Source organism: Pelodiscus sinensis, chromosome 6 (assembly GCF_049634645.1).
Source record: "Pelodiscus sinensis isolate JC-2024 chromosome 6, ASM4963464v1, whole genome shotgun sequence".
In the NCBI taxonomy this organism is placed as follows: Eukaryota; Metazoa; Chordata; order Testudines; family Trionychidae; genus Pelodiscus; species Pelodiscus sinensis.
In genome coordinates, this window is record NC_134716.1 from 23,807,609 (window position 1) to 23,833,596 (window position 25,988).

Below are 25,988 nucleotides of genomic sequence, written 5' to 3' on the forward strand. Positions count from 1 at the left end.
ATCTCTTACACAAAGCGTCAATTTTACAAAGTAACCTTTCCAATTTGAAATATACTGTGTATAGCCATAATCGTGGGAAGTACTGGGTACCGTCCACTCTCACTGATGTAATTTTGAAGTCAGTGGGATTTGAAGTCAAGGATGTTCAGAATGTGTCAGAATGATGACATAGGGAAGTTAGGACAGAGGGTCAGAGCAGGGTCAAACCTGAGGTTGAATATCAGAGCACTTCACAGTCAAGTTCCAGTGTGGAGTGGGTACCAAGGATCAGAGTTTGAGTCAGGTTTCAGAGACCTGGTGAAGAGGTGAAATTAAAGCCTGGAGTTCAAGAACAGCAAGCGGGAATGGTCACAGTAGCTACAAGAGGTCTGTACAGTTGCCGGCATGATTCCTTGAATTCCCCTTGGAGTTTTATAGAGTTAGAAGCCATGAGGGAGCTTTTGGTTATACTCCTTGAGGAGGGTCTTTCTGCAGTCTTACGTTTTCAGTGGAGTTTGGGTAACTGAGCATGGACATAGCTGATACAGTACAGCAGCCTGGAGATGTCTGCTGCAAGGCAGTTCCAGGCCTATTGGATCTTACGACCTCACAGAACCACTGTACTTTCTTCTCCAATAACCCCACCATCTATTCCATAATTAGTTGTACTATATCTCCCCCTCCCCCAATCAAGCATTTAATTAAAGCCATTGATTGGCCTGCTCCTATTCCTATTGAAGTCCATTTCTGCATTTACTTCAATGGGAGCAGTATTGGGTTCTTCATCAACATTAGTAGTTACTCCTAGTTTTCTGATTTTTTTTTTTTCTAATATCAACCTACAGTTTAGATCCAGGGAGCTAACACATATTATGTGCCATACCCTTAATAGAAATTAGCATAGTTTCACTGAAGTCAGTTAGCTAATTTGGTTTACACCAGCTAATGGCTAGCCCATAGTAATTAACTGTGTTTCCATTCATCATCCAAAACGTTTCTTCTTTATTCCCATCTCCAAGAAATATAGCTGTGTGACATTTTGCTCCTAATCATTGAGCAATTGCTATGACTTGTCTCAGTAAGTATTACTGTCAGATTGTCAGCTGTTCTGTTTACTCTTCAATAAGTTTATCAGTCTGCTGAAGACATCAAAGACCACAGTGAAGCTCACAATCAACTCAGTTGAACATGATAGTCAAACATCTCTTCAAACACAACCACCGCCACCTTGCAGTGCTATCATGGGTGAAGGGAAGAATATCCAGCAGCCTCTGATGGTTCCATCTTCTGGTTCTCCAGAACCAGAGACAATTAAAAGTAAGAACCCTCTTATTAACTCTAGACCTGACAGTAGGCTAAGTAATAAAATAAAGAACCTTGTGAATGTCTTCAAAGATCCTTCTTACACTTCTGGTTCCCAGACTAGTTAGAGTTGTTTTCACACACAATTTGAGAGCAGAAATTGCCTCCTCCTTGCACCGTAAGGTTAGTGAGCAACCTAAATGGAGCAAGGAGTCAACAGGACTATGTTCATATTCTACCTTCCCTCTGCTCAGGCGCAGAGAAAGGAAGACAGAGAAAAGTATCTTGCTTCATTCTAAGGGTTTATGCAGGATCTGTTTCCCCAGTGATAGAAAACAGTGTTTTCCAATATTAGAGAACATTTAGAAACTCGTGTTCTTCCTGGGGTAGTATTCTTTGCACCACCAACCTGGGCCAGGATCCGAGTGAAAAAACCTAGCCCTACATACATACCCATTTTCATTGTACCTGTGTTAGTAGAAACATTTATTTATTTAAATATTTTTACCCTGCCTCTCTATTTACAATATTCGAGGTGGCTTACAAAAAATTTTAAACACAGTACAAATATATATAAAAATTATTTATTGTAAAACATGTGCAGGCAGTCCCCGACTTATGCGGATCCGACTTACGTCGGATCCGCACTTACGAACGGAGCTTTCTCGCCCCGGAAGTCGGGGCGAGAAAGCCCTGTTCGTAAGCTGCTCCGGTGCCCCTGGTCTGCTGGAGACCGTCTCCAGCAGACCAGGGGCACCGGGCGGGTTCCCGCGCTTCTGAGGCTTTGCCAGGGCAAAGCCTCAGAAGCGCAGGAACCGCTGCTGCTGCCACTTGGGTGCCGGTGCCTGTGGTCTGCTGGGGACCGTCCCCAGCAGACCACAGGCACCGGGACCCAAGCGGCAGCAGCGGGCGGGTTCCTGCGCTTCTGAGGCTTTGCCAGAGCAAAGCCTCAGAAGCGCGGGAACCCCCGCTGCTGCCGCATGAGACCCTGTGCCTGTGGTCTGCTGGGGACGGTCCCCAGCAGACCACAGGCACCCGGACTGAAGCCGCAGCCGCGGGGGGGTCCCGCGCCTCTGAGGCTTTGCCAGCGCAAAGCCTCAGAAGCGCGGGAACCCCCGCTGCTGCCGCATGAGACCCTGTGCCTGTGGTCTGCTGGGGACGGTCCCCAGCAGACCACAGGCACCCGGACTGAAGCCGCAGCCGCGGGGGGGTCCCGCGCCTCTGAGGCTTTGCCAGAGCAAAGCCTCAGAGGCGCGGCACCCCGCTGCTGCTGCGGCTCTGCTCCCCGTGTCCCTGGTCTGCTGGGGGGAGGGGGCGCAGCTAGTGTGCTCCCCCCCCCCCAGCAGACCAGGCTTTTGTTTTGGACTCTGGGGCAGAGCAGCTGGGGCGCTGCCAATTGGTCCTGCAGCGCCCGTGGGCACTACTGGACCAACCCGGCAGCACCCCAGCTGCTCTGCCCCAGGTCCTGATTCAGCCGCTGCTGGTCAGTTTCAGCAGCGGCTGAATCAGGACGTCTGGGGCAGAGCAGATGGGGTGCTGCTGGGTGGTCCAGTAGCACCCCAGCTGCTCTGCCCCAGGCGTCCCCAAGTCAGCTTCTGCTGAAACTGACCAGCGCTGACTACAGGAAGCCCCAGGCAGAGTTGCTCTGCCCCGGGCTTCCTGGAATCAGCTGCTGATCAGTTTCAGCAGTAGCTGACTTGGGGACGCCTGGGGTTCTTAAGTTGATTCTGTATGTAACTCAGAACTGGCCAGTTCCGACTTACATACAGATTCAACTTAAGAACAAACCTACAGTCCCTATCTTGTACGTAACCCGGGGACTGCCTGTATTTTAAAACATGTATTTATTTTTCTAGTTTTCCCTTCGCTGCTTGAGTGGAACCTCTGAAAATCAGGTCCCTTTTAAAAGTGACAAGGAGTCCTGTGCGGCACCTTATAGACTAACAGATTTATTGGAGAATAAGCTTTAGTGGGCAAAGACCCACTTCATCAGATGCATGTAGTGGAAATTCCAGAGGCAGGTATAAATATACAGGCATAAGAAAAGAGTACCAATCAAGAGTTAGGCTAGAGATAACAAGATCAGTTCAGTCAGGGAGGAGGAGGCCCACTTCTAGCAGCTGATGGAAGTGGGCCTTATTCTACCTGACTGAATTGATCTCATTATCTGTAGCCTTACTCTTAATTGGTATCAAGTATCAGAGGGATGGCAGCTTTTCCTCTCTTGGAATTCATACCTCCAGATCAGCTACTAGAAGTGGGCCTCATCCTCCCTAATTGGATCCACCTCATCATCTCCAGCCTGATTCTGGCCTGCATATTTATACCTGCCTCTAGAAATTTCCACTACATGCATCTGACGAAGGGGGTCTTTGCCCACGAAAGCTTATGCTCCTATACTTCAGTTAGTCTATAAGGTGCCACAGGACTCCTCGTTTCTTAATTGGTACTCTTTTCTTATGCCTATATATTTATACCTGCCTCTGGAATTTCCACTACATGCATCTGATGAAGTGGGTCTCTGCCCACAAAAGCTTATGCTCCAATACATCTATTAGTCTATACCAGGGGTGTCCAAACTTTTTTCAACGAGGGCCAGATTTGATGAAGTGAACATGCGTGAGGTCCGACCATTTTGCCTGACATTCTTTGAACCATTAAAATTAAATGCAAATTAACTATTTTATGCAAAGTTTATTGCAAACGGCATACTTTTCATTTCGTCACATGGATGACAAATCTAAACAGGTGTTAAATCACTCTGCCTTTCATATCTGAAGGCCACATGAAAAAAAAAATCCAGGAAGCTGAAATATATGTCAGGAACATTGTAAAGTACGTTACATATTATTGGTAATAAAGGTTGTCTGTCAACTTTTAAGTTCAAAAAATATGAACAGAAACATAACACCAAGTATACATGTTGTGTCCAAATATATTTATAACTGATTTAGACCGACTGACATTAACTGAGATTTTACAATGTATTCATCTCAATACATATGGATTTGTTGGGGGCCATAAAAGATAGATATTGCCAAATTACCTCGGGGGCCGTATTAAACCGGAACACGGGCCGCAATTGGCCCGCGGGCCGGACTTTGGACATGCCTGGTCTATATGGTACCACACAGGACTCCTCATCGCTTTTGCAGATTCAGACTAACATGGCTACCCCTCTGATACAGGTCCCTTTTATTTTCTTAGGATTTAGGATTCCTAATTTTAAACAATCAATTTTGAAAACTTTGGCTAAATGATTTGGTTGTGAGCACATCAGCAGTGTAGGTGGAATTAAAGCCCAGAAGCTCTCCTTCCTAATCCCCTTCTCTGATCATAAACAGCTGTCAGGGATTGTCTAGGTATACTTAATCTTGTCTCAGCACAGGGTTGGACTAGATGACCTCTTGAGGTCCCTTTCAGCCCTACACTTCCATGATTTGGTAATGCTGCCTCCCTAATACATTTTTCAAAGGAAACATGATAAGACTAACATGAAATCGCACCTTAAAAGAGACAAAATCCATCCAATGACCCTAAGTGGTCAGGTATATTGCTATATAAGAGCATATGTTGTAAAATCAGGGATAGCATACATGCATTCCTGGCTATGGTGTAATAGGCACTCGTTAAGGATTACTCAATTTGGATCAGATATACTGGCCCAAAATGTGCCCTTGGGTAAGTGCACACAGCTTCTGTTAGCATGTTGTATGCACATGCATGAGAGCAGTGTGAGATCCAGGCAGTATAGAAATAAAGCCATATGCAATATATTCATCTTTGTTCACAGTCTCAACAAACTGATGATCATATACCTGGTGATGATTGGTCATCTATATTAGGAGCTGTAATTTTGAGAAGAAGAGCACAGCTCTTATTTTGGAGAAAGGGGAAGGCCAGAGGCAAAGACATAATTTTATATCTTGGGAATATTTTTCAAATCAGATTTGTTAAATTTTGGGTCCACTTGCAACTATTCTTGTAAGGCTGTCAGAGATCTTGTGAAATGTTATTTTTAAAGGCTTTTTTCAGTTATTGTGACTACTAACTGTAACTGGCATGTTTGACTGATGTATTTAGATACAAGCAGGTCCTCAACTCCAGCTACATTAGCCTCTGACCCAGCAACTTGTCCCATCATCCCAGGATGTGAAACAACCATTGATATCTCCAAGGGACGAACTGGACTTGGATTGAGCATTGTTGGGGGAGCAGACACTTTACTGGTTTGTAAAAATTAGCGATATTTCATAATGAGTTGACTGTACAAATTGTAAGTCCCTAATAGAGAATGTTACTCTAAAGATGAATACATTATTTAGGCAAGTGACTGGAGTCAGTTTGTCTGTCTGAGACTAGTTGCCCTGAAGATTGCACCACACATTTTTTATTAATATTTTTTCAAATGGGAGAAAGTAACTTCTTTAAATATCTTTTGCCTTTCAAGTGGAGAATCTGATTTCTCTTACAGCATGCTGATTTCTTAAGTTGCTGGTTCTCGTACTAGGATTTTTAGAACGTGTTCTGCAAAACCAAAGTTTGGACCAGTTCCAGTGCATACAAGCAGTGTTGTTCAGGGGTGTAATATATTTTTATATTTAATCCACAGGGAGCTATTATTATCCATGAAGTATATGAAGAAGGAGCAGCGTCCAAAGATGGAAGGCTCTGGGCAGGAGATCAGATTTTAGAGGTGTAGTCTTGTGTATACCACATTTAAATGCCTTTCGGTGAACTCTAGTAATTTAACTCATGAAAATACTGAGTCAACATGTGGTTACATTGTAGGTGAATGGAATTGACCTCAGGAATGCCACACATGATGAAGCGATAAATGTTCTCAGACAGACACCCCAAAAAGTCCGTCTCACTGTCTACAGGGATGAGGCCCAGTACAAGGAGGAAGATATGTACGATGTACTCAATATAGAGCTCCAAAAGAAGCCAGGCAAAGGCCTTGGATTAAGCATTGTTGGGAAAAGGTATGAAATTAATGGAACTACATTGATTTACCCTAGCTCAGGATCTAACCTTTGGAGTGTACAGCCAACCCCAGGATTTGGGGAATGAAAAAAATGAATCCTCTATTCCCAAACTTTGCTCCTCCACTGTAGCTAAGTTGTTTATCTTCATAAATCGGCTCTATGCTAGTATGTTGTTAAACAGTATCAGTTTATTTTTTGAACAAAACAAAAATAAAAAGTGAACATAATTTTAGTATGGGCCCAGTCTGTCCCCTTGTATTGGGATTACTTAGCAAGGAAGATACTGCTCAATGTACCTGAGGGTGGGACATGGAATCTGTCGCACATTTACTCACCATTAATACTAGGAAACAGTTTCTCACTTCCAAGGAAGTCTTATTAAAATATGGATAGTAAAATGGTACAATGAGAGACAAGGATAAATCAAAATAAAATTATGTGTTTGCAGAAATGATACAGGAGTATTTGTGTCAGACATTGTCAAAGGAGGAATAGCAAATACAGATGGGAGACTGATGCAGGGAGACCAGATATTGACAGTAAATGGAGAAGACGTTCGAAATGCTAACCAGGAGGCTGTTGCTGCTTTGTTAAAGGTAATTGTAAAAAATAGAGTTGGAAACAAACTGCAGAATTTAGAACTAGAGTCAAACTGTCCAATATTCTTGTTCAGACTGTCCTAGAGTTGGGGGTAGTGAAGATCTTTGGAGCCAAATCTGAACTTTCTCAGACAATCTCAGACTGGATTTTCCACTGTCCAGTGATGGAGATACCACAGCCTCCCCAGGCAATTTATTGCAGTGTTTGACCACCCTGACAGGAAGTTTTTCCTAATGTCCAACTTAAACTTCCCTTGCTGTAGTTTAAGCCCATTACTTCTTGTCCTATCATCAGAGACCACGGAGAACAATTTTTCTCGCTCCTCCTTTTAACACTCTTGGGCTACGTCTACACTGGCCCCTTTTCTGGAAGGGGCATGTTAATTTCACCAGTCATAGTAGGGAAATCCGCGGGGGATTTAAATATCCCCCGCGGCATTTAAATAAAAATGTCCGCCGCTTTTTTCCGGCTTTTAGAAAAGCCGGAAAAGAGCGTCTACACTGGCCCCGATCCTCCGGAAAAAGCGCCCTTTTCCGGAGGCTCTTATTCCTACTTCAAGGAGGCTCTTCCTACCTTAAAGGGGCACGGGCTGGCTACGGTGCCCGTGCCAGGTGCAAGCCTGCCAGCACCCAGCCAGCAGACACTGCACCTGGCATGGCTCAAGCCAGCCACCCGCTGCCACCCAGCCCTCCCCCTCTTCCCGGGACCAGGCTGGCGGCTCCTGGGAGCCTGCCCGGGTCCGCAAGAGGCGGGCGTCCGCCTGGTCTAGTGTGGACATCGTGGACCTCATCCACGACCTCCGCACTAGGCACAGGAAAGTGGCCGTCTAGGGCAGGATAGCTGCCAGCCTGGCCACCCGGGAGCAGGTGTGCATGAAAATCAAGGTGGTCCACTGAGACCCCCGACCCTGAGCCCTGAGCTTAGAATGTCCGTACTGGGTCAGACCAAAGGTCCATCTGGCCCAGTAGCCTGTCTGCCGACAGCGGCCAACGCTAGGGACCCTGGAGGGGATGGACCGAAACAATGACCAAGCCATTTGTCTCGTGCCATCCATCTCCAGCCTTCTACAAACAGAGGCCAGGGACACCATTTCTACCCCCCGGCTAATAGCACTCCATGGACCCAACCTCCATGACTTTATCTCACTTCTCTTTAAACTCTGTTCTAGTTCTAGCCTTCACAGCCTCCTGCAGCAAGGAGTTCCACAGGTTGATTATTTGCTTTGTGAAGAAGAACTTTCTGTTATTAGTTTGAAGCCTGCTTACCCATTCATTTCATTTGGTGTCCTCTAGTCCTTCTATTATGGGAACTAATGAAGAACTTTTCTTTATGCACCCTCTCCACACCACTCATGCTTTTATAGACCTCTATCATATCCCCCCTCAGTCTCCTCTTTTTTAAGCTGAGAAGTCCCAGTCTCTTTAGCCTCTCTTCATATGGGACCTATTCCAAACCCCCTGATCATTTTAGTTGCCCTTCCCTCTCCCACTCTCTCTCTTCCCCTCTCCCACCTCCTTTCCCCAGTTTCCCCAAGTTTTGTTCAATAAAGAGAGTTTCTATTTTTGAACACACGTGTCCTTTATCTTGTACATCAGGAAGGGGGGCTAGGGAGGGGTAAGTGGAAGGAGGTGAGGGAGGAATGGGGTACGAGCCCCCGATGGGGAGGACTGGGCTGGCTCTGTGGGCTTCTCGGGGTGGAAGCTCTCCTGAAGCCCCTTGATTGACCCCCCTTCCGGATGGCAGCCTGCAGCAAGTGCAGCCGGGCTGATGGCAGAGTGCTGTGATGTGCTGAGTGTGGGCACTCAGGGCACCCCAAGCCAGGACTTCTTTGCAAGCGGGGAACCCCTGAGAACTGTCTGTCTGGGGTGAGGGTCGGGTTCCTTTAAGCACAGCCCTCGGCTAGCCTGAGGCAGCAGCTCCACGCTCTAAGTCCTAATCTGATGCCCTGCCGGCACTGCTTCCAGCCATCCTTAACCTCAGTTCAGGGTCCACTCAGTGTGGACATGCTAGTTCGAATTAGCAAAACGCTAATTCGAACTAATTTTTAAGTCTAGATGCACTAATTCGAATGAGCTTAGTTCGAATTAACTAATTCGAACTAAGTTAGTTCGAAATAGTGCTGTAGTGTAGACATACCCTTGTAGATAAATGAAAACTGCTATCATGTCCTCTCTCTGTCTTCTCTTTTCTAAGCTAAACAAGCCCAATTTTTTCAGTCTTCCTTCATAGGTCATGTTTTCTAGACCTTTAAATCATTTTTGTTGTTCTTTTTCTGGACCTTTTCCAATTTTTCCACATCTTTCCTGAAATGTGGTGCCCTGAACTGGACACAGTATTCCACTTGACGCCTAATTAGTGCAGAGTAGAACAGAAGAATGACTTCCTGTGTCTTGCTCACTACACTCCTATTAATGCAGCCCAGAATCTTGTTTGCTTTTTTTTTTCAACAGTGTCATAACATTTACATTTCTTAAATATTGGCATAACGTTAGCTTTTTTCTCTTGAACTGCCCCATTGTTCTAAGATCTGTTAAAAATCAGAGCTCCTCAACCATTTCTCTTAATCAGGGCTTCAGTGTGGGTTTGGGTAGTCACAAGCAAAATCTGAAACTGAGACCTTTCCACCCTTCCAAAAAAATTCCACTGAAGGGGAGACTGTGGTCAAGAGGGGGTTGGAGAGTGAGTTTGCATCTCACTCACTGCAGAGCAGCAGCTCAGCTCGTGATCATGAAAGTGAATTTTTACGTACTACTCCCATTTAAGAGAATGGGAATAGAATTAGGCCTTAGTATAGTTGTGACATGTGAATTGTAATGTTCATTTATTAATCCAAATGTTCTACCACGTATTTTATTTCACAGTATATGACTGGTATACTGACCCATTTTGGCTCTGATCCTGCAATGAGCTTCACCTGTGCTGTTCTTTGTTGTGGGATTGGGGCCTGTGTCTACACATCTTCCATAAGATATCATCTGTATCATATATGCCTTTGATTTTAGTGCATTAAGGGGACCTTTTATGGTTGGAAACTGCATTATAAATTTCCCATTTTTCAGTGTTCATTAGGTACTGTAAGACTAGAAGTTGGAAGAATAAAAACAGGTCCGTTCCATTCTGAGAGAAGAACATCCCAGAGCAGCCAGGTTTGTAATTGTGAAGCTGTTTAGTTTGGAAGAAATCAACTGTCGTTAAATAATTCCCCTTATGTGCTTGTATTGATTTCACAGTGACAAAGATTTTCCATATAGTAAGCCCAGGCTGTATAAAAAAGCAGTTTTTATGTATTCACAATTTTTTGTAACCAAGTGGTATGTTAACTTTAGCATATTATGTGTTTAAGGCAATGATGCAGCCAAAAGTTTAACCCATGGATAGCTTTGCTGCATTGCCTGTTGATGATTTTGGGGCCTCCTCCTTGGAGGCAGAGAAATTAACTCCCACTGAAATAAGTGAGAATTGGAGGGTGCTCACATTCTTGCTGGATAAGGCCCTTACTTTAAGAAAGTCCCTGCTGTTACAGATTACTATCCATTAGGCATTTTATTTAGCCCCCCATCACGCTGCCCAGACATACCTACAGAGGGCTGCAAACTATTGAAAAGGTTGAGAAAACAACACAGTTTTAAATGGCTAATAAAGCCAGTCAGAAAATGGAGATTTTTGTCTTTGTCAAGCTTTTCCAGTCATCTCTACTGATCAATTCTAACGTAACTATAAAGTGTTTCATCTTTGGCTTCAATATCTGATGCCTTTTCTACACTGTCAATGACAGGCAGAGTGTATGTGTAGTTAAACACTGCAGTGACAAACTGAATCCATGCTGCAGTGTGTTGCCACACAAGACAGCTAAAGGCTCTGGCTGTGGGAAGGAGGGGTGAAAGGTTCTGGTGGCAGGCAGGTCCTGGCACCTTTCTCCTCTGCCTTCTCCCTCATAGCCTTACCCTGCTGCCGGAGTCTTTTCTCTGAGATGACAGGTACCTCCCTGACTAAGCAGCGCTTTTATCACCTACACGGCCATGCATACTAATATTGGGACAGAGATAGCCTATGTTCTTGGTGTATGCCTAAAAAGTTCCTCATCAAAGACCATCAAGGAACTTGATTCTAAAACAAATTTAGGTCAAATTAGTTAGGATTGAGGTGAAGATTGCAGGATTTGACCTCGATGCGTTAGGTGGAATTTAAGTGGAAGTTAAGATTAAGTAAAGACTGCAGCATTTGGTTGTCCTCAAGTATATATAGACCTTCAGAATATGATTAACGTGAAAATACAGAATCAAGCCTTAACCCAGGCCATCAAGTCTGTAGAAATATATGAATAATTTTAACTTGAAAAATGTATTAAGCCATTGCAGTCTAATAATGATACAGAATAACACAGCTTCAGTCACCTCTCCTCTGATGCATATACACACACAACTAATGTCAGAGTTCTAATGAGAAGAGAGCCTGGCAGGCAGGGACTGCAGACATGAAGCAGCCTCTGCCTGCCATGGGCCCAGACATCCCATGGATAGCAGTGCTGGGGGGAGGGGAAGGCAGCACTGTGGGGAACCAGCTTTTAAACTGGATCCCTCCCAGCACTGGCTATTGCCCCCCCCCCCCCCCCCGCTGCCTCTGTTACAGAGGCAGCGGGGGGGGGGGGGGGAATTTGAGTAGTCAACTAGAGTAACCAATAAGCCTAGGCTTATCAGTTAATCGTATAGTCAACTACTCGTTTACATCCCTATTTTCATTTGAAATGTGTAAACTGAATGGAGAAATTCATATAACAAGAATGACACAGTAGAATTTGAAAGGAGATTTGGGGAGGAGACAGCATTTCTATAATCGTGTCTGATAGTGTAGTCACAGACAGTGGAGGCAAAAACATGGTGTGGAGAGAGAAGCAAGAGACTCATTGGTTAGGGGTGCCTCTGTACTATCTATTGATGCTCTGTACTCTGTCCTTCACTTTTTAACTTTTGTCAGAAGGTTGTTACACCCACAAAAGTCCAGCAAAGTTGTAGGAAGTTCTATGAGTTAATCTGAGGGCAGAATTTGGGCTCTTAGAAACAATCTTACCAAAGGTTATGGAAGATTTTTAGCTATGCAACAGCAAACCTTTGTTAGAGAGCCCTTCCGAATGTTCTAAGCCAGTGTTCCCCAACCATTTGGGGTTGCTGGGCGCCAGGGGGCGTGGCCGTTCGCCCACTGGGCGCCCGGGAGGGGTGGGGCCACCCCATAGCCGCATTCCGGGGGCTGGCGCTCTCCCCTCAAGCGCCGTGCGCCCGGGGCCGGCACTGGCGCTCTCTCCCCTCCCTCCCCCAAGCGCCACGCACCTGGCGCTCTCTCCCCCAAGCGCTGCGCGCCCCGGGCCTGCACTAGCGCTCTCTCCCCAAGCGCCGCGCGGCCGGAGCCGGCGCTAGCGCTTCCTCTCCCCCCCACCCCCAAGCGCTGCGCGCCCGGGGCCGGCGCTGGCGCGCTCTCCCTCCCATGCGCCGTGGGGGATGAATCCGCGGCGCCCCCGGGGCCAGCGCTCACTGTGCGCCACGCGCCCGGGGCCAGCTCCGGCACTGCGCATGCGCCACGTGCCCGGGGCCAGACCAGCCCTGAGCACTTGGCGGGCGCAGACAAATGCCCCCGCGGGTGCCATGGCATCCGTGGGCACCGTGATGGGGACCACAGTTCTAAGCATATAGAGGAGTTATGGTTGGTCTCATGGTACATAATTTCTCACTAGGCACATGAGAGGAGTAAAATTATGAGCACTGGCGCTCATAACTTTATTTTCTGGCAAAGTAGAAGTTTTAAATCAATGGTATAATCCCAGTGTGATGCTATATTTTAGGTCAGTGAAGGAAGTGGCAGCCTGTCATCATTCAGTTTCCCTGTTTGCGGGTCCAACCCACCTGAAGGCTTTGAAAGTGGTCTGAAGAAAAATGCCAGTAAGATTCATTTGGCATCTTTAATACTCTGTAGCTAAAAATTTTTCTCCATTACCCAGTCTACGAATCAGTAGCCGAGGTATCTTTTGTTTGTCTGACATGTTAGATATTGCTTTGTACAGTAGGCATAGAAGCAATTCCTTGTTAATTCAAGACTAAAATGTTGATAGGGCAATTATTTTAAAAACATGTTTCATTTTATAATGTTTATAAGCGTAAGTGTTGCAGTTTGCCACACCTTATACTGTAAGAATGCAAGTTTGTTAAACTAGAGATTCATCAAATTGAAGTATCTCTTCTATTAAACTGGTCTAGCTTATGTACCCTACCTGTAAATTGGTAGACAGTTGCATATTTTGTATAGTTAAATTAAGAAAGATAAGTAACAGTGTTCTCGTCATTAAATTACAAGAAAGTCGTTAATTGCCCAGACTCTTTCTTGTTGTTTGCTCTAATTGAATAGAATAATAAATCCAACCGTCTTATTCTAGAATATATGTATTATTCAGAAAATGGAGGACTGGGTATCTTTTAAAATTTTGTGTAAAATTAATGTTTTCCCTCCCATTGCAGAAGTAGTTTAGTCTTGATAATGTAATGGAGCAGATATCCAGGCCTGCTACTATAATTAACAGAGTAAAAGCTAAAAACATTATAATAATTTTTGTGGCTATAATGGAGAGTTTCCTTTAAAATCCCACCCAACCTTTTATATTTTTATTTTTATCATTCCACAGTAGCATCTGAAATACAGGGATTAAGAACGGTTGAGATTAAAAAGGTAAGTCATACTGTAAAGAAGTACTGGGAAATGGAACCTCAGCAGGTATAAATTAGTGTGTTTTTACCCCGTGAAGCTCTGGCCCTGGATTTTTGCCTTTTGGAGAGAGGCAGTGCTATGACCTGAGACTTGTGAAAGATATTTTAGGTTTCAAATATCTAATTTTGTTAGTTAATCCATTTAATAGAATAAACACACTGATGGCAGTTTTACATCTAGCCCCTAGCTTTTTTCGCTGCTGTGGGAATATACTTCACAGATCCCCATAATGCCAGTCTGAGTCAGTCATCTACATTCCTTTGACCTACTTTGAAAATTTAAGGGACAAAGAATTAGGAAGAATTAAAAGGTCATATTTTTGTTTTAGTCACAGAGAGTTAAATCTGCACTTAATAGAGTTTGGAATATGTAGTCCCCATATTTTTAATCCCATTTTTCGCATTGAATTATTTTTGTTTACAATGTACTTTTATGATTAATTTTATACTGTACTGTATATTTAATAAAATCATCAGTTTTTCACATCACTCTTACCCCCGTGCAGTTCTTTGACTTTCTGATTTACATGCACATATCAGCACAATCCGGCTTTTTTATTTGCCCCATTCCATTTTTTTCAATTGGCTTAATTAACATTCAAAGCTTTTTTATTGTATGGATTTATCTTAGCTACTTTATTTTCACTGTCACTTCTGTAAATAGTTTTTCATACTGGTACTGAAACTTTGTTTTGAACTTGCTAAAGCAATTGCTGCTGTTTGTGTCCTACAGCAACAGTACACTAGGGGGAGTATTCTTCCTATTTCTGAAACAAAATACAGGACTATGTAGCACTTTAAAGACTAACAAGATGGTTTATTAGATGATGAGCTTTCGTGGGCCAGACCCACTTCCTCAGATCATTTTTTTGATCTGAGGAAGTGGGTCTGGCCCACGAAAGCTCATCATCTAATAAACCATCTTGTTAGTCTTTAAAGTGCTACATAGTCCTGTATTTTGTTTCAGCTACACCAGACTAACACGGCTACATCTCTATCACCTTCCTATTTCTGTCTTTGCTGGGTTACAGAAGCATGTACATCATCACACAGAGCCTGATTCCTTACATATACAAACCCTTTTCTTATATAGCACAGACCTGTAAGTGGGCAGTTTAAAATCATGGTGTCTATTTGAATGCATTGATAGATTCTGCATGTTCAAAACCCAGTTTGTGCATATAAATTGAGCTCAAATGGGTTTTGCTCCTGTACAGTCTGTCACTGGTGTACACAATTGATAGGCCTGGTTATAAAATCAGGAGTTACTCCACAGAAGACTGTGACATTGAATAAGTATAAAAACATAAGAAGAGGGAAAAATCAAGTTGCAGTGTCAAGGTAATTTCATGCAAATTTGATGCGCACACAAGTAATTTACACCAGATGAATAGCTGCTGGTTTGAGTCCTGTCTAAAATTTTGTTTCTAGCAGAACTTAAATACAAACAGCTCTAGGTTGAGATACTTGGGGTTTTTTTTGTTGTTGTTGGTTAATTTTTTTTTTGAGATACTTTTTTCATCTCTTCTTTTTCCCCTGAGAGATCAACAGCATGCAGGGGCAGTTAAATTGTTACATGGCTCCCTATTGTTTGTGTCGTTATTATAAAAGATTTGGGTGGGTCTCCAAGCCAACACTCCCAGCCTTGGCTCTGAATAGTAAAAAATCAAGACAGAATAGCCAGCGGCACAGAGCTGAGCTAAAAATGCCTGCAAAACAACCTACAGTAAAGGTGGAAGGAACAGAGATTCACGTCATCTTGGCTAGCATCAATAATTCTCAGTTGTAGTGAATCAACAATTCAGTTCATTGCTACTTTTCCCATTACTGTCTTCCATTCTGCACTTACTGTATTCTGTTGCTTGCTTACTATCATCTACACAAGTTTTACATTTCAGCTTTATTTTTCTTTTTGTTTTCTCCACGAGAAACTACTCACAACGTGAAAGACCCTACATGAAGACAAATTGATGTTCTTTGAGGAATTCACAAGGGTGGAATGAAAGTGAAGAGGAGTAAAGTGCCAGATCCCGTCCCCATATGCTGATCTGGAGGGATTAGGGCTGAATTCTTCATAAGTGACTATCTGTTTAGGTTCTTTAATTTTAAGGTGCCTGTCTTAAGACACTAAAGGGACCTGACTTTGAGGGTAGTCTGAAAATCAGAACCCTTTCACATGTCTTAAACTGGGTACTTAAAATCACTAGTCACTCTTAAAAGTCTAGGCCTGAATGTAAGTGTGTATCTTCTTTCAAACCATACCTTAATCTGCTCTCCTTTCTGTATAAGGGCCCTGCAGATTCCCTAGGAGTGAGCATTGCTGGAGGAGTAGGAAGTCCCCTTGGAGATGTTCCTATATTTATTGCCATGATGCATCCAAATGGAGTTGCAGCTCAAACTCAGAAACTCAGGGTAAGTTAAATTACTGAGAGAGAAGATGGGTTAACAAAAAGCTTAATGTGATAGTGCTTATTACTCCAGTTTGTTGTCAAAGTAGGGCTACATGGTGTGTTCAGTAGCACTTCAAGCTATGTCAGGAATTTCTGGCATTCATATCAAGAATACATTAGTTTGAGATGCTGGAATATTTTTCACAAACATTAGCAATTGGGGAGAAGACCTGAAAGCAACCTTAGAACATGGAGCCAGCATGGATTTCAGAAACCAAAGTGAAGAACTTGGTAGAAAAAGTGAATAGAGAATTGCTATTTACCCTTTCACACAATACAAAAACCAGGGATCAACCAATACAATTAATAGGCAACAGGTTTAATACAAACATGAGGAAGTACTTTTTCATACCACACACAGCTAACCTGTGGAACTCATTGCCATGATAGATTGTGATCTCCAAAGCTAAAACTGGGTTAAAAAATACTAGATAAGTGTCTGTAGAGTAGGTTTATTAATGATTAATAGCCAAGGTGGTAAAAAATGCAGCCTCATTTTTGGATAGACCTTAACCTCTGACTACCCAGGAGGGGAAGTTGGCTGAATCATTTTACAATTGCACTGTTCTATACAATCTTCCTGGAGGTCTGGGTTGACTGCTGTCAGAGATAGAATACTGGGCAAGATGATCCTATATAGCAGCTCTTCTGTTCTTATGTATAGATTAAATAGACCCCAACATCTGCCCTGATTATTGGCACAGCAGTCAGCAGCCATCCCAGTGACTGCAGTCACTTCCTCCTTCCCCATAGTAGGTCAAACCCCCCCCCCCCCCCCCCATAGTCCCCGGTCGCAGCGCTAGACAGCTGCGGGTAGGAAGGCGATGACCGAGCCTGAGCTAGCATATCCAGGTCTTAGCTCCAGAATTTGGGTGGCCAGGCAGCATGGTTGTCAGCCCCACCAGCCCTGCGGATCTGGAGGCTGGGCAACAGGGTCGCCATTCTCCAGGGATCGGGCAGCCAGCCCAGCCTCAGGGATCGATGGCTGCACTTCCAACCCCTAGCTCCCCCCATACATGCCTCACACCCTCTGCTCTGACTCCTGCACAGATACCCCCCCCCCAACCCAACTCTCTGCCCTGAGCTCTCCCAGGCACCCACATACCTCAGTCCCTTTCCTAAGTCTCCTCACTTACATTTCTCTTGTATTGCAATCTCCCCAGCCCCTGCATTGAGCCCCACCTGAGTGTGTGTGTATGCGTGTGTGCAATTCAACAGTCTCTTTGAGAAATGTGTTACTTTCACCGCTGTTTTATTTCCTTCTGTTAGTTGCTTTTCCTTGTCACATTCGGCTTACCCATCTCAATGTGTAGGCTGTTCTTCTTTTATACACCTGCTGAGTGCAAAATTTGTATCAATTAGTGTAGTAATTTATGCCTGATTTAAGATCTGTTTGCTTCACCACTGAATGTGGCCTATATATTTCCCCGGGTGTTGTACTGGATTATTCCAGGCTTCATTTGCACCGGGGTACCTGATTATAGTATTTCACGTTGGTCCATTGCCTACTGATGTGAATTATCCAGTAGTAGATTTAGATCGTCAAGGGTATAAACCTCAATAACTACTACAGAATCAGGGCTGCTTCACCAGTTATCACTAGAAAACTATGGCTTGCACTGGAAATAAAGGATCAGATTCACAGGTAGCATAAATTGCTGAATGTTTACTGAATTCACCAGAGCTGCATTCATTTAAACCAGTTGAAGAGCTAGACCAAAGACTTTGTCACCAAGATCAAGAATAGACTAGTGGTAAAGATGTTCTTTATACTTTATATATTTTTTGAAAATCTTACTAGATCCAGTTACTCAAGTCCAGTATTCTTCATTATTTTCTATTGCAAAGATGGCACGTGGCTCTCCTTGACAGCTTTTTATTCGTGGCTAGTCCTTTAAATGTTCTCTTCTGCAGGTTGGGGATAGGATCGTTAATATTTGTGGAACATCCACTGAGGGCATGACACACTCCCAAGCAGTCAGCCTACTGAAAAATGCTTCTGGCACTGTTGAACTACAGGTAAGGAATTTCTCTGCAGTGATGTTAGAGCACACTGCAGTTTTGATTTTGAGATTGAAAAGCTGAGTTACAAAACTGAGTAAGAGTAACACAACTGTCGAGTTCTGAAGATCCTCTCCATGTTTTGCTCAAAGGTTACCATTCTTATTTTAGCCGAACAGAAGAACTGCTTTTGCAACAATTAATGCATGCTTTGATCATTTCACCTTTGCAAATACCATGGTGGTAATCACTGTGGTCTCAATTGTCTGAGCATCAGCTTCCTCATTTCATGGCTGTCTACAATGTGTCCTCTCAGGTGGTGGCTGGAGGGGACGTAAGTGTCGTAACCGGTCAGCAGCAGGATCCACCTGCTTCCAGCCTTTCATTTGCAGGATTAACCTCAAGTAGCATCTTTCAGGATGATCTAGGGTAAGTGTATATATTGCACTTGATGGGTCCTTTCTAATTAGGTTACTGTACAGTGCACTGGCTGGGATTGCACCTGAACACTGCTTGCAGCAAGAGCACAAAGTCCTGCTAACTTAGTCACAATGGTCACAGGAAGTGCATCACTGTGCTCAGCAGGCCACATGGGGTATCCTGGTTTGTTTCAGGTTACAATTCACTATGTTGGTTTTGACCTACGGGGCTATGATATGATATAATTTTAGCACCCTAGATACTGCTTCATTCCTTGTGTTATACCTTGGTAGATCAGATCAGCTGAAATTGCCCCCAGGCTTAAATGGTAAGGGACTGTTGACTTTGGAACTCACTTTCCCTGCTACTCCATCAGATCCTGGACTTGTCCCAGCCGGGGGACATGCACCCATCCCCCAGCTGTACCCACTGGAGCTCCAGCAGCCTTGGAGATGTGCTTATCCCCTGGCTTCAACCTGCTGCAGTGAGAGAGGGCTGGGTTGTCATCTCTCCCCATGGCAGCCTGTGTACTGAACCACTTGTCCCCAGCCCCACCCAAGAACAATGATTTAAATGAAGCATGGACATTTTCATTTTATTTTCCAAAAACAAAAAATTAATTGAATTAAGGACCTGAGCAAAGCTGGGTAAACCTTCTAGTATATAAATAAAATACCTGTTTTGGTGGAGGGAGGGAAGGTATTTTTAAAATAATGTGGGTTTTGTTTTATTGCTCTCTAAGCTCCAGGATATTAGTACTTATTGTATACATAGCTAATAAGCACCAATACTGGGCAATTCAAATAATAATTTTGCAGTGAATTAAATGACAGACTGAATAAACTTCTTCCGACAAAAGGTAAAATACAATAGAAGAGTTATGGAAGAAAACTGTAAATAAGTAACCAGATTATGGTGTTAAGCAGGAGGTCAATGGTTACCATGAACTGAAATATTAAGCATAATATACTTAATCTATGTAACGTTCTCAGCAAGTGAATGTTTATTTCTTAGTGTTGAAAGGTGAAGAGTCTTTGTTTAACAGTCCTCATATTGAACCAGAAGTTCATAAAAGAAATAGGATAACTAACTTCTTTTCCCGGTTGTAGGTCTCCTCAGTATAAGACCATTACTCTAGATCGAGGCCAGGATGGTCTGGGCTTTAGTATTGTGGGAGGATATGGCAGTCCTCACGGAGATTTACCCATCTATGTTAAGACAGTATTTGCAAAGGTAAGTACACAGCTGTAAAACTACTCAATCTGTTGCTAATGCAAAGTAGCTTATTTATTAATGTATGGCCTTGAGTGAAACCAGTTTATTTTGTTGCTTGTCTTCTCCAAGAAGGTATGCAGGTACCATTTAAAACTGTCTTTGCCATTTGAGGCTTTTAATTTAAGCAAAGTGAGCCCAATTTGCTCACATCACTGTCTTATTTGACCTCTCAAATATTTGGATTTGAGCATGTAATTTAAGTGTTTACTTTGGAAAATTCACCTCCCTCCCTGGTATTTAGTTTGAATTCTCTTCAAGCAGTGCATGTGGTTAGAGTTATTTGCTATGAATATTGAATCAGGTATATGCCAGTTCCATTGTATCCAAACCTTACTTTGTAAATGCTCATATCCTGATTTAGTGTGGCATATAGCAGATCTGAGTCAGAAAACCAAATAGGAAGACCTCCAACCTTTTGAAGTTTACGTTCATATGTGGATTTGCGCTCTCATATGAATTGTTGAGAACTTTGCATTCCAAGCCAATAAGACTGAAGGAGTTAAAAAATGCCAACAGATCTGATTTACAGAATTTATGCAGCACATCATTCCCATGCTGTAAATGTAATTCCTCTAATGAACTGATGAGGATATTGTAACAGAGACATTGGGCCACCTTGACTCCTGCCTCTGCAAGCTCAGACCCATGGGTGAAGGAACCATGGGTTTTTTCATTTACAGGCAGTCCTCGAGTTACACGGATCCGACTTATGTCGGATCCGCAGTTACGAACGGGGATTTTCTCGCCCCGGAGGACTGGAGCAGCGGGACGCCTGGTCCCGCCGTCTGCCTCCTCCAGGGCGAGAAAAGCTGCTCCCCGTCTCCCTGGTCTGCTGGGGGAGCCAGCAGACCAGGGAGATGGGGAGCAAAGCGACGGAGGACCCGGGGCCGGACCCGCGCCGCTGATCTGGAAGCGCCGCGGTCCAGCCCGGGTCCTCCGCCGCTTTGCTCCGCGTATCCCTGCTCTGCTGGGGGGGACGCAGCTAGTGCCCCCCCCCAGCAGACCAGGGAGACATGGAGCAAAGCCCAGGGCCTGTGGTAGAGCAGGTGGGGCGCTGGCGGTTGGTCCCACAGCACCGCTCCTTGGCGCTTCTGGACCAACCCGGCAGCACCCCAGCTGCTCTGCCCCAGGCGTCCTGATTCAGCCGCTGCTGATCAGTTTCAGCAGTGGCTGAATCAGGACGCCTGGGGCAGAGCAGCTGGGGTGCTGCTGAGTTGGTCCAGTAGCGCCGAGGAGCGGCCGTGCTACTGGACCAACCCAGCAGCACCCCAGCTGCTCTGCCCCAGGCGTCCCCAAGTCAGCTGCTGCTGAAACTGACCAGCGGCTGACTACACGAAGCCCGAGGCAGAGTTGCTCTGCCCCGGGCTTCCTGGAATCAGCTGCTGATCAGTTTCAGCAGCATCAGACTTGGGGACGCCTGGGGTTCTTAAGTTGAATCTGTATGTAAGTTGGAACTGGTGTCCAGATTCAGCCGCTGTTGAAACTGATCAGTTTCAGCAGCGGCTGAATCTGGATGCCAGTTCCAACTTACATACAGATTCAACTTAAGAACAAACCTGCAGTCCCTATCTTGTACATAACCCGGGGACTGCCTGTACAGGTTTGTGTGCCCATCACCTTCTCACCATACAGAGTACACAGCTCTGGGTTCCTTGTGTCTGGACCCAGGAGGGAAGCACTTTCTCCCTACCTATATTCCCTTGCTCTCCTCCATCCCACCAACCTCCTTTTCGCCACCCTCTTACCTAGCCCTGAGCTAATTAGGCTGGCTGCTGGCTCTCCTTCCTCAGTTAGGGCAGGTTCTTTTCAGCAAGCTCCACTTTATTCGCCTAAATGGGGCTGGTGTGGCAGGGTTTGATTCTGCAGTCTTTCTTTTTAGCACCTTCAGTACTCATCTGGTTATTTTGCACAATAGAAACATTATGCATAAACCTATAGTCAGGTAGAACCAGCACCTACTAAGGACAAAATGAGCATGGTGTTGCTAATAACAAAAACTGATCGACTTAGACTTCCTCAAACAGAAAAGTTTTGTGTGTGCTGTATGGAGCCCATCTTCCTAAGACCCTCTTTAGATTGCTCTGTGAACAGTTATAAAACCAGAAGTTTCAGAAATACACATCTGCAGTTACATACTGTGTAATTTCAGGGTGCAGCGGCAGAGGATGGACGGCTGAAGAGAGGGGATCAAATTATTGCTGTCAATGGGCAGAGCTTAGAAGGGGTGACCCATGAAGAAGCAGTTGCTATTCTAAAAAGGACAAAAGGAACTGTCACTCTGGCTGTTCTCTCGTGAATGGGCTGTCCGAAGAGTAGCATCAACAAGATTATATTATCTACATTCCACATAACAAAGAGAATGGAAATGTTTACGTAGCCTTCTTGCTATTCCAGCTTTACCAGACTGTTACATCACTGGAGAAAAAATAACACTTAATCTTATTTTTTGAGCACAATAGAAGTATTTGTGTTACTGTCAGATCACTGGGATGGGCGTATGTGGTCTCTGGCAAAGACTTACGTTTTTTTATTATTATTGTAATGAATACCTGTGATCCACAAGAACATGAATGTTTGCATTAGTAACCACAGTGCAGAAATGGAATGTTTTGCAAAGAGGCTCTGAATATTTGAGAGAGGTGTGTGTGCGTGCTAAATAGTCAAGTGGGGATGATTACGGATATTTAAATAGCAGAAAAAAGTCGCAGGAGGAACAAAGATTTAACAAAAGAAGATAGATGGGAAAATTAGCTAGTCGGTTCTGCTAGTTACATTCTGCTTCAGAAGCAAAATTGTCGCAAAGATTATTTTTTTTGGTGCTTAGATGTTGAAAAATCCACTTGTAGGAAACTTTTTTCCTGGTGAATGAGGGAGCCCAACATCTGCAATATCATAAGGATTTAGGTTTCTCTTTTAAAGTAGTGATGTTGCTAACCTTTGTGCATGTGAAGATAATGTTCCGAATTCAAACAGGAAAATGAATACTGTTCTCTTGCTTACAGACAGACAGCTCCAATGTCACCGCTGCAGCTGCTTACAGCTTGAAGCAGCAGTACAAATTAACTGCTCTGACTGACTGTCACTAGTCAGAGCCCAGTGTAGTGCATTGAAGTGGAGTGGAGTCAGTGTTCTGCTGCTGCTATTGCTTTAAGCAGAAGCAGATACAGAAGACATTCAGAGACAGGAGGTGGCCTAGAGTATGGCGAATGGTAGAGGTTCCTCTTCACCTTAGTCAGAAAGCATGCAGGAGGGGGACAGGAGGGCAAAGAAAAAGTTGTCATTCCATCTGCTGGAAGGACTTCTACATTACTGGACAATTATAAGGCGGATACTTACAACCAGACACTGATATGTAAGATGGAGCCCTATAAGGATCTAACAACTCTTCCTGGCTTCTCATTATAACTTGTGGGCTCCCTAACTGTCAGTGCCTCCCTTTACCTAGCATGTATCCTCTTTGTCAAGCCCCAACTGTGACAAAATACAATATCTCATTAAAACCTTTAGAAAGGAAAAAAATGTCAAAGGTGATGTGAGCGTTTGTGTTCCTTTAGGCTAGAGTGTTGTCCATGTTAAACTTTCATATAGGTGCAAGACTGCATATTGACCAGCAAACACTGATAGCAGCCAGAGAATCATGTCAGTTGTTGTTGTTGTTTATAATATATAAATACTGAGTTTTAAATGGGGGCAACATTGAAACTGTGCTAAAGAAATATGCAAAAGATACCATTCATTCATTCTACTGAGTGAAAAACAGCAGTGTTAGGAAGGATGAAAGATACTTCTAGCAAATTGATAGCTAAATGTAGGTCAGTTAATTAAAAAAAAATAAAACACCTCTCCTTTTCAATGTTTTTTTTAAATGCTACAGTACAATAGGCTAAGAAAAACATGGTAGCAGTACTTGAGCCAACCAGAAATGAATTATTAGCCTATTCTCTCCCAAGGTAGTGTGTGAAATGCCTATGTTAGTGTATGTAAAGTCACTTCAAATATCTATATTTGTAACAGAAGTAGTGTACAGATATTTTATTATTGCCTTTGTGTCTAAATGCAGGATTTAAGAGAATAAATATGAAGCTCTCAGTGGTGAACTAATAAAGTTGCAGGTGTATTTGTGGTTGCTTGTGATGGAGTTGGTTTTTCCAGTAATAAAATGTCCACAATTCACGGTTTGTAAAATATCAGATATAATATAACTGGGATTAATCATAAATCAAAAAATTCTTTTAACAGGTCCACTAAAACTATATTTAAATGTATTCTTGGATAATTGTATCCCAAACACAACAGTGCTATCTTTCAGCTAGTTCATAAGAACCAGACATTAAAACTGACTAGAAATAAATATGAACTTGGCAAGTTGTTTTTCTCCAAGTTGTCAGATGGAAAAATCAATGATAATAAAATTAAATGAAAAAAATCTTTAAAAACACAGGAATAGCCTGAACAGTGAACTAGCTAGACTAAGCTGTCTGACAGAGGCCAGTTCTGCTTCCGCAGATCCCACATCGTGAATAATTTTACCCCAGTCACTGGTGGCAAGGGACTGATTACCGTTCCAAACTATTTCTCTTTCTCCTCATCTTGAGTCATGTAATTGGACTCGGTGCTGAGTCTGGCACTGATTCTACAGAGCATTAATTTTCACATTACTTCAGTGTCTTTACTCGTGCTTAAAGTTGAGGTATGTGGTCAAATGCTTTGGAGGATTGGCACCTGAAGAAAGGCTCAAAGCTCAAGCCCTTTATCCATACACGTGTCTCATTCTTTAGTTGAATCCTGCTAAGCACTTGACTTTTTAATAAATTAGCATGGTATTAGTAAAAAAGTTTGTTAAAAATGTGGAGGTGAATTGACATGAAGGGGTGTAGATTTTCAGCCTCTAACAATGATATTGCTGCTTTGCAAGAGGCTTTTCTTCAAAGAAAGGAAGCTTTAATTTGTGATTGGGGTCACATTGAAGCCCAGATTTGTGCTGAATCCAGTGAGGATCAGATTATTCATTGTCTCTAGGAATCTGGCCCATACAAATTAGCTGTATGTTTCAAAATCGCATGTGGTTCATGGGATTACTCTGCTCTTCAGTGAAGCAGAAGCACTTACTCTTTCAGAAACAGAGTATAATGATTAACCAAACTTTTACATTTAAAAATCTAAACATGTCCTCAAGATATAATCCATATTATACAGGGTTTTTTTTTTTCTTTCCACTTATTTGTAAAACAGCAACAAAAGGGAGTTTTGTAGAATGACTAAGCCATTTCTGAATAGCTAGCATTTCTGTCCATAGCTGCTCACTAATTCCAAGGGGGAAGAACCCCTCTCCGACCCCGGGTGGGCTGAGCTGGGTCCTGCCCCTTTAACTCCACAGAGGCCATGGGGCTGGGCAGGGAACATAAAAGCCCAGTGCTGGAGCTCAGTAGGGCTCCAGCTGCTGGCAGAAGCAGAGGTCTGCCCTGAGCTCCCAGGCCAGGAGTGCCTGGAGGACTGGCTTGCACTATGGGGCCCTTGCTCCACCCTGCCCAAGGCCTTCTACACCCTGCCCCAGGGTTCAAAGCACCACGATCCCAAGGACCAACAGCTAGCGCAGAGGGGGAGTTAGGAAGTGGCCCAGGGAAGCTGATGACTATCAGGATGACCTTATAACCTTCTACAGTGTGTTACAGGCTGGATCCCCACTAACCCCAATGGCAGCCAGGGCTGCCACTGCTAGGGCCCTGGGCCAGGATGCAGTGGAGTAGGGAGGGCCTGCCTCTCCCCCCTTCCTTCCCCCAGCCCGGCCACCCCACATATCAGGTGGCAGTCTCCATCTCCCTGCTCGTGTCTGGGGACCTGCATTTGTTTGGTTGCCCCACACTGGACCAGGGCCCGGACCTTAGTAACTGGAACTGTGTTTGCTGCTCTATCCTGAAACAGGGCTTTGGGCTGTATTAACTTTGGGACTGCTTCGGTTTGCTGTCCCACCCTGAACCAGGTCCTCACTAACTACGGGACTGCTTTGCTCTGATGCTCGCCCTGAACCAGGGCCTAGGGCTTAGTGACTGTGGGACAATGTTAGTATCACTGCCTGCCCTGCTCTCAGGGCCCCCAGTTTGGATGGAGCCACAAGACCTGTACTTACAGGCCTGAGCACAGGTCAGGGACCCAGGTCTCATGCAGCCAGCTTACTGGCACACATGCGGCTGTTACTAGGAAAGTTGCAAACAGAAACCAGTTCA

General features: G+C 44.0%; 1 protein-coding gene across 8 annotated transcripts in view; it reads left to right on the top strand.

The window, feature by feature from the left end:
• Positions 1-23,887, top strand: part of MPDZ (multiple PDZ domain crumbs cell polarity complex component) — a 137,894-nt gene extending 114,007 nt beyond the window's left edge. For all 8 annotated transcript variants that reach the window (XM_075931575.1, XM_075931580.1, XM_075931578.1 and 5 more), the window contains 13 exons: positions 1,107-1,296; positions 5,365-5,510; positions 5,894-5,977; positions 6,073-6,266; positions 6,718-6,865; positions 9,929-10,015; positions 12,703-12,799; positions 13,537-13,580; positions 15,908-16,030; positions 17,983-18,087; positions 18,386-18,498; positions 19,599-19,722; positions 21,914-23,887. In XM_075931575.1, the coding sequence (XP_075787690.1) occupies positions 1,107-1,296; positions 5,365-5,510; positions 5,894-5,977; positions 6,073-6,266; positions 6,718-6,865; positions 9,929-10,015; positions 12,703-12,799; positions 13,537-13,580; positions 15,908-16,030; positions 17,983-18,087; positions 18,386-18,498; positions 19,599-19,722; positions 21,914-22,060 (1,602 nt within the window). In that variant the 3' untranslated portion in view covers positions 22,061-23,887. The remainder of the gene's footprint in view (positions 1-1,106; positions 1,297-5,364; positions 5,511-5,893; positions 5,978-6,072; positions 6,267-6,717; positions 6,866-9,928; positions 10,016-12,702; positions 12,800-13,536; positions 13,581-15,907; positions 16,031-17,982; positions 18,088-18,385; positions 18,499-19,598; positions 19,723-21,913) is intronic.
• Positions 23,888-25,988: the final 2,101 nt, after the last annotated feature.